At 50.7% G+C, this 9,067-nt stretch overlaps 1 protein-coding gene and 1 pseudogene across 1 annotated transcript; one reads left to right on the top strand and one right to left on the bottom strand.

Annotated features, from left to right (window-relative positions):
- Positions 1-507: 507 nt before the first annotated feature.
- LOC119350375 lies at positions 508-2,370 on the bottom strand (annotated as a pseudogene).
- Positions 2,371-2,408: 38 nt separating this feature from the next.
- On the top strand, positions 2,409-2,981 carry LOC119335287. The gene has a single exon (XM_037607430.1). The coding sequence runs from the start codon at positions 2,469-2,471 to the stop codon at positions 2,949-2,951; it is 483 nt and encodes a 160-aa protein (XP_037463327.1). The 5' UTR covers positions 2,409-2,468; the 3' UTR covers positions 2,952-2,981.
- Positions 2,982-9,067: the final 6,086 nt, after the last annotated feature.

Here is a 9,067-nt window from a genome sequence, read left to right on the forward strand (position 1 = left end):
CACAATGGATGTCAGGCCTTGGCTTTATAAAATCTGATTGGATCCGCACTAGAGGATAAGAATACAGATAGGCTGACTAAGAAGATCTTCAAATTGTCTTACCTGAAAAGATGAGTTATTCAAAGGAATACCTGAAGAATAGAATAGAATAGAATAAACACATGGCACAGCTGGGTGCTAGAATAGTAGTTGATAGAAGTTCTAGTCACTTAAAAAAAAAATAACCACTGCTTAACTTAATTAGATCGATGAAGATAAGCAAGCGGGTTCGGGCAGTTAGTCCTATTTGAAGGTAAGAAGTTCGGGTAGTAAGGGCTAGGTTTATATAGGGGCTATATTTTTGATAAACATATGGTCTTGCTCATTTCTCATCAAGGAATGGAGATTGGGTTGGTGTTTGGAAGGGGGATTCAGTAAACTGACCTTGGCCAGCAAGCAGAAAAAGGACTAACGTCTTGGGGCGCGCTAGCGCGCGTACTCTTCTTCTTCGAGACTCCATCCAAATCCACCACTTACTTGTTGGTTGGTGTTCCATTCTGTTATCTTAGACTATGCTGCCTTCTTCAATTCCATTCTTCGTCTCCCTAGTCGAAGTCTTCTTGCTGGCCCAACCCAACATGCATTTTAGAGTGCCGTGCCAGGGCGATAGGCGCTCCGCCAGTCACGCATGATCGCCAGAGCCTTTCTTGGCTATGTAAATATAGGGCCGGAATAAGTGCAAGATCCTCAACAAAATGGATTAAGGTGGGCTTCGGATTTTTCATAATTTTTTTCTATCTTTTCATCAAGTTCTTGTTTGATCTGCCGCTATTATCACAATATCCCTCCTTTTAGGGTTAATGCTATCAATGGTGAATCGATCATTCGCTATCCTTTTTTTTAGAAGAGCTTTTTTGAATGGAAGAAAAGTAGTGAAACCCGCGATGGCTACTGAATAACCTCCTTTGATTTTTTTTATAATAAACCCTTTGACCTTTTTCTTCGTTCGCCAAATCTTCTTCAGTTCTATCCAAGCTCGGTTTTGTCTGAATCTTTGTGGAAGAAGAAGTGGTTCGCCAGCCGCTACATCCAGGGATCCCACAAAATCATTAAACCTGGCGGCTGCTCGCTCTTTGATCAGTGATTCACCGGCCACTAGATCGATGAAGAATCTCTCAAAAATCCGCTTTTTGATCAGTGATTCACCAGCCACTACATTCTTGGATCCCACCTTATTCTCAAACCTGGTGGCTCGCTTGATTGGCAGTCCTGTAAGCTCATCTTGCATACAAATTTTGGGGGTACCAGGGCCTGCATCCACCAAGAACATTTCTTCCCTTAAGCGTAAGCGTAAAACTGAAGATTGTGAGGCGTTTCCACTACATAATAAGAAACTAGAATTAGATCTTGGAAATGATCGACTCCAATAGATGCTCATCATAAGCTTTTTTTTCCTCCTATTCCTATTGATCAGAAGTATCCAGCAGCGCCACGCCAGAGTGACTTCCGAAGCGCTACGGACGGGACGAAATCCGGCAGCCAGTTGCTGGCTCTGAATAACCAGCCCAGCAAGAAGCTAAATTATTCCATAACATAACATAACGGGGCGGGGTTGCGCGCGAGCCGAGTGACGTAGGTGCACAAGAGTACTTCGCGCCACAACCATCTCTTTTTTATAGGTTCTACGGACCGATGCCTCCTGCTTCATCTGGTAAAAAAGAGTCATAGATATGCCTGTAATTAGAAGGAAGAACCGCCATAAAAATCTTCCTCGTGTATCGTCTGTAGCGGAACTATGAACGGGAGCTAGCAATCCGGACCGTATTGAAAAGGTTCCTAAGACACAGCATGGAAGAGTCAAAATATTCAGAAGCGAGGTCCAAGAATGAAGAAGGGGTAGAATTACTGAATGAATACGAGCTGTGGCTAATACCCGAGGCATAAAAGACGCATTTTCTACGGGATCCCGAAACCACCAGCCACCCCGACCTAATTCATGATGAGCCCACCAACTTCCTGGCGAGATGCCTACGGTTAAAAACAACCGACATGTCAAGATCCAAATTCGAATTGGTTCCTGGTCCTGGTCAGAGACCACCGTGTTCGCGCCGGCGGTCCAACAAAGAGGCGAAGTAGTGGTGTCTTTCTTTCCATTACGAACGACACGCTTCGCCTGCTCCCTCCCCGTGTCCATTAGCGCTCCTGTCCAGAGCGAAGAGAAGGCGAAAAAGCGCTGCCGAAGCTGCATGAGCAGGCTTCTATTGCTACGCAACAATAGAGCAGGCGCGCCGCCCACAAAATGTTTGAATGATCGGGTAAAGAGCGAGCTTCTTATATGGGATCCGACGCATCCAGCAGAGCGAAGCAGCGTTCCATTCTTTTCGGCGGCATCCTTCCGCATTGGCGGCGAGTGGAGTGCCACAATCCCATTCATCATTTTTGATCTACATAACCCAAAGCCCATAGCACTGGCGACATCTCCGGCATAAATGCAAGGAGGATGTATAGCTGATATAGGATCTTGTGGAACTGGATTTGATTCTGCAAGCGGTTCGGTACGAACGAAGAAATTTCGAACAAAAGGATCGGAACTCGCTGATAGGAAAGGAGAGAAAAACAAAGCAATGCCAAGAGCTCCGTCAATCTGCTGTTCATCGATAGACGAAGCTCTCTCTTTTTCATCTCGTGCCAGATGTAACAAAAGATTAGTCCTTTTTCCTTCTCGCGAACCACGGGAGCGCCCAGCGCCCAGAAGAGCAAAGCTCATTTTCAAAACAGGGTCAAGCGGCGCATTAAAAAGGGCTGGCCCGTTAAAAGGACGCTTACTTTGCGAACGAAGTTCAGAATCAACAAGGTTTCTCCGAACGAAGGGAGTGTACAACTGGGGCGCAGCCCAACTTTTTTGTTGGAGAGATAGAATGGAGTTCTTCACGAAGTTCGAGACAAAGGAAAAAATCAAAGTTTCTCTATAGCCTCTTCGTTTTGAGACATTATGGCTTTGGGGTCGACCTCGGTAACAAAAAAGGAATCCATAAAAACTGGGGATCCAACACCATGATAAAATACTACCCTCATGATTAGACCATGTCCCTGAGATTTGATAAAAAAAAGGTGCATTAGCGGTTAATACGTTGTAATTAGATAAGTTATTTGGAATATGACGGAACGAAAGACCAAGGAAAGGAAGAAGAATGCACCAAAATGCAAGTGCTGCACCAAACGCTGGTGGTTGTTTCTTGTTGTAAGTGAATGCAACGAAAAGACCCGGAAATAACGAATAATGAGAAAATTCATTTATAGACATTTCGTGCTCATTTCCAAATTTATGCTTAGTTATTCCCATCATCCGGTAACCACAGGATGATCCCAATCTCCTTTTAGTAATAGATCTTTTTGATATGTCTCAGTCTCAGCGGCAAGGAAGAGAAAATGCATCGAGTCGTTTATCAAGAAAGTGGACGAGCATGGCGGTCGAGGTTGTGTGAACCTGATCCGGCATTCACGCGAGCTAGATCTTCGTCATCTTCATCGACATGCCACTGAAGAAGAAGGCTTCGGAGGTGGCTGCTCCATCTGCGTCGAACCCACCACCACCGGAGCAAGCAGGTGGTGGGTAGACGTCGGCGGAGGAACAGGCGCCGATGAGGGAGCTCATGGTGCTGCCAGGTCCAAGGACAAGGCTGCACAGACCTCAGCGTCCGTACATGCGCCGCGCCCGTCTCAGGAGGCGCGGGACCGACAGCGTCATGGTACACGCGGTACCATACGTTCGTTGGGCCAAGGCCAAGCTGGTGGATCTCGGGATGCTCAAGACCAACATGCACGCCAACATGCTGGCACGAGCGCGGCACGGTCGCCTGGACGAGATGCTGCTCCTTCTAACACAGTTAGAAGTTCGAGCATATCCCGCTCCTCGCACCGCTCGCCACCGCCGCCCAAGACTCCAGAAGAAGCGTTGGCCCGAGCTCAACTGCTCCTGGATTACCCTCCAACGGCGGACAAGTTCGACGATGGGAGGGCCACCATTCAGAGTCTCATCGGCTTCGCCAACGGCGACACTCCATGGCAACCGAGCACATCGAAGCCGCGGCAAGACGCCCAGGCGCGAGCCGATGGCGACAAAACTGGTGGGGGTGCAACCACCGTGCACTCTCCACCCCGAAGGCCAAGATCGCCGACTCGCCGGGTCAACCTCGACAGCGACTCCACCGCATCATTTGATCCTCGAGTTCGTCGCGATCAGCGCCAAGTTCTTCAAGAACGACAGCAAGAAGACGCTCGTACCCGCATCGAGCGCTGAAGAGAAGTGCGGCATCAATCGGACCAGCGCGCTGGGCCCGCTGTCGACATGCATGCGCCAGGGGAACCAGGCGACTTGCCATACGCGGTAGGTTGCCCTACGTTTACTCGTGAGCTGCGGCAAGTTCAGTGGCCCAGCACAAAGAATTTCAAGCCAGACGTACCAGAGAAGTACGACGGCAAGACGCATCCGTCGGAGTTCCTCAGCATCTACACCATCGCGGTGCAGGCTGCCGGGGGACGGGACGACAAGATTCTTGCCAACTACTTCCCGCTGGTGCTCAGGCCCAATGTCAGATCCTGGCTCATGCACTTGCCGGACAACTCCATATCCTCATGGGCAGATCTATGCCATCAGTTTGTCGGCGCCTTTACAGGCGGCCACAAACCTCATGGCCAGGAGATCGACCTTCACATACTCGTCCAGAAGGAAGGAGAGTCCCTGCGCAAGTACACTCGGAGATTCAGCCGTGTACAGCACACAATCCCAGATGTCCACCCCGCCGCGGTCATCAGCGCGTTCCATCAGAACATGCGTAACCGCAGGATGCGGGAGGAGATGGCGATGTGCAAGATCAGGGACGTCAGTGAGCTATATGCCCTGGCCGACAAGTGTGCACGTGCTGAAGAAGGGAGGAGACTCCTCGGAGAGAATGCAGAAGCCAGAGGATCTGACAGTGAGGATGCTGCCCTGGCAAAGAGAAACCGGCGGCGGAACAACAGGAAGAGGAAAGGCAAAGATGTGCTAGTCATTGAGCAGTCCGGCAACGGAGGTGGCGCCAAGGAAGCTGAAGCTGTGGCGGCCGCCGACAAGCAGGACGGCTCCGGCAAGCAGTACTGCAAGATCCACTGTACCAAGGGCCATGATCTCTAGAGTTGCAAGAAGGTTGAGCAGCTTGTCGAGCAGCAAAAAGCTGAGTACGAGCGACGCGACAAGGAGAAGGCCCAAGAAGGTACTGGAGGATCCGGCAAGAAACGTCCCGGCCGGGGGGGACGCCGCGGCAAGGCCAAGCAGCAGCAAGGAGACAGGCCTCCCCGCGGCTGCGACAAGGATGAGGATGACGACGAAGATGAAGATATGGATGATGATGAGGCCGATGAGCAGGAGTTCCAGAAAGCCACAGAGGTCCTGTGCATTGACGGCGGTGCTTCTCTACATACTTCACACCGCCAGCTCAAGCAGTGGGTGCGGGAAGTCAATGCGGCAGAACCACCCGTCGAGTCACGCAAGCCTCTGAAATGGTCTAGCACGCCTATCATCTTTGATATTGAGGACCACCTTGATCGCATAACTGCAGTCGGGTGCTTGCCGATGTTGGTTTCACCAACTATCCGCAACCTCAAGGTCACAAAGATGCTAGTTGATGGTGGGGCCGGCTTGAACCTGATCTCCTCCGTGGTACTCCAGAAGCTCCAAATCCCTGACAGTGAGCTCGAAGAGACCGGTACATTCCAAGGAATCAATCCGGGAAGGAGCAAGCCCAAGGGGAAGATCACGTTGCCGGTGACATTTGGCAGTGAGCTGAACTTCAGGACTGAGAGGGTCACTTTTGACGTTGCTGACTTTCCATTGCCTTACAATGGAATACTCGGCCGTCCAGCACTCGCCAATTTCATGGCGGCCTCTCACTACGCGTACAACGTGCTGAAGATGCCGGGTCCGATAAGTGTCATCTCTGTCCCTGGCGACAAGAAGGATGCTCTTATCTGCACCGACAAGATTTATCGGGAAGCAGCAGCAAGCGGGGAGAAGAAGAAGACACTTGCTGCTGAAGCTCTCGGGGAGAAGAAGAAGACCAAGTCCGGCAAGAGCTCTGATGCCCACTCCGGCAAGCGCACCTCTTCGGAGTGCTGCGCTACCATCGAGGATGCACCATCGAGCTCCACCGTCAAGTGTAAGAAGGCAAAGGCAGCTCCACCAGAGACCAAGAAGGTGTCCGCCAAGGAGGACGGCACTAGTGGTACCTTCACCATCAGTGCCACTCTTGACCTGAAATAGGAAAGCGCGCTCGTTGCTTTCCTGCGGGCGAACTTCGACGTGTTTGCGTGGCAACCGTCTGACATCCCCGGTGTTCCCAGGAAAGTAATTGAGCACTATCTTGTTGTTTGTCCTCATGTGCGGCCCGTCAAGCATAAAGTCAGGAAACAAGCAGTGGAGCGCCAAGAATTTATCGCAGAAGAAATCAAGAAGTTGGAAGCAGCAGGCCTTGTCAGAGGAGTGCTCCATCCTACGTGGTTGGCCAATCCTGTAGTCGTGCGCAAGGCAAACGGGAAATGGAGGCTTTGTATTGGCTTTACTGATGTTAATAAAGCTTGTCCCAAAGATCCATTTCCCTTGCCGCGCATTGACCAGATTGTTGACTCCACAGCCGGATGTGATTTGCTTTCATTTCTTGACGCATACTCAGGATACCATCAGATCTTCATGGCAGAAGAGGATGAGGAGAAGACCGCATTCATCACTCCATGTGGCACATACTGTTTTGTACGGATGCCTTTCGGATTAAAGAATGCTAGTTCAACATTTGCAAGAGTAGTGCATGACGCTTTTGAGCCACAAATACACAGAAATGTGGAAGCCTACATGGATGACATAGTGGTCAAGAGCAAGGACAAGGCAACTCTGATTCAGGATTTCGATGAAACCTTTGCAAATCTGCGCAAGATCAACCTCAAGCTCAACCCCGAGAAATGTGTGTTCGGAGTCCCCTCCGGCAAGCTTCTCGGGTTCTTCGTGTCTCAGCGGGGAATTGAAGCCAATCCCGACAAGATCAAGGCCATTGAGCAGATTGAAGCACCAAAGCGCGTCAAGGATGTACGAAGGCTTGCCGGTTGCGTGGCTGCTCTCAGCAGGTTTATCTCTAAGTCTGCTGAGCGTGCCCCACCATTTTTCAAAATATTGAAAAAGGCAGGTCCAATGAAATGGACTCCGGAAGCGGAGGCTGCGCTGCAGGACTTGAAGAGATACCTGTCCTCCACTCCAATACTTGTCGCACCTAAGCCGCAAGAAAAGTTGCTGCTGTATATAGCGGCAACCAATCAAGTGGTTAGTGCTGCGTTAGTAGCGGAGAGGGAGGCAGATGATGAGCCAGCAACCACGGCAGATACATCCAGCTACAAGCAGGGGGCTTCACCGACAAGCTCTGGTCCCGACAAGGATGGATCTGCGCAGGCGCATAAAGAGATACAAAAGAAAATGGTGCAGCGCCCAGTTTACTTTGTCAGTTCCCTTCTGCAGGGGGCTAGGTCAAGGTACTCTGGTGTGCAGAAGTTGCTTTTCGGCCTTCTCATGGCCTCGAGAAAGCTGCACCATTACTTCCAAGCACATGAGATCACAGTTGTCACTCGTTTTCCGCTGAAGAGGATACTGCAGAATCCAGAAGCAACAGGCAAGATTGTCGAGTGGGCACTGGAACTGTCAAGCTTCGGCCTCAAGTTCGAGAGCACTTCAACTATCCAGAGCCAAGCACTGGCAGAATTCATAGCAGAGTGGACGCCAACACCAGATGAAGAGGTTCCAGAAACGAGCATCCCCGTCAAGGAAGCAAGCAAAGAGTGGCTAATGTACTTTGATGGTGCCTTTTCACTGCAAGGCGCCGGTGCTGGTGTGCTGCTTGTCGCGCCCATCGGAGAACACCTCAAGTACGTAGTCCAGATGCACTTTCCCAAGGAGCTAGCAACGAACAATACTGCAGAGTATGAAGGTTTGCTTGCCGGTCTCAGGATTGCGGCAGACCTTGGGATAAAGAAGCTCATTGTCAGGGGTGACTCGCAGCTTGTCGTCCGCCAAGTGAACAAGAATTATCAGAGTCCGTTGATGGAAGCTTACGTTGATGAAGTGAGAAAGTTAGAAGAGCACTTTAACGGCCTTCAGATGGAACATGTTCCGAGAGCTCAGAACGACATTGTTGATGGCCTGTCAAAGTGCGCTGCACTAAAGTTACCTGTGGAACCAGGGATCTTTGTGTTCAAACTGACTCAACTGTCTGTGACGCCATCAACTGGACAGAGCAAGAAGAGGAAGTTGATTTCTGGTGACTATTTTCCGGCAGAGCTCCCCGAAGCCGCCGCCAAGAAGGTCCCCAAGATCAACACCAAGGGTGCTGAGGAGCAGTCTGCTCCGACAAGCCTTAGGGTTTGTTCCGTTGAAGCAGACGCTCCCGACAAGTTTTGCTCCGGCAAACTTGCCTGGGAACATCAAGCTCCGGCTGAGCCGCAGATTCTCGCCGTAGAAGCGGATGTTCCCGCAGCAGCATATGTGCCTTTAGTCCTTGTTGTCGAGCCGCAAGCTCTAGCATGGGCACAGCAGATTGTCCGTTTCCTTCAGACAGGAGAACTTCCCGAAGAGCAAGAAGAAGCGGAAAAAGTAGCCCGGCAGTCAAGTATGTACCAGTTTGTCGATAGCACACTGTACAGAAGAAGACTCAACGGTGTGAAATTGAAGTGTATTCCCCGGGAAGACAGACAAGAGCTGTTGGCGGAGATACATGGAGGCATATGTGGTCACCACATTGGCGCAAGAGCACTTGCCGGCAAGGCACTCCGGCAAGGTTTCTTTTGGCCGACAGCCCTCCAGGATGCAACTGCACAAGTAACCAAGTGTGAAGCGTGCCAGTTCCATTCCAAGCAGATACACCAGCCAGCTCAAGCTCTCCAGACGATCCCTTTATCCTGGCCATTTTCGGTCTGGGGACTCGATATCCTCGGCCCTTTCCCCGAGCTGTCGGGGGCTTTGAGTACTTGTACGTTGCTATCGAAAGGTTCACAAAGTGGCCAGAAGTGGAAGTAG

The sequence above is a fragment of the Triticum dicoccoides genome, chromosome 1B (genome assembly GCF_002162155.2).
Source record: "Triticum dicoccoides isolate Atlit2015 ecotype Zavitan chromosome 1B, WEW_v2.0, whole genome shotgun sequence".
Lineage (NCBI taxonomy): Eukaryota > Viridiplantae > Streptophyta > Magnoliopsida > Poales > Poaceae > Triticum > Triticum dicoccoides.

What these genes read in the sequence shown, in the direction of transcription:
- LOC119335287 (XM_037607430.1), top strand. Translation starts at nt 2,469, where the DNA reads ATGCAAGGAGGATGTATAGCTGATATAGGATCTTGTGGAACTGGATTT.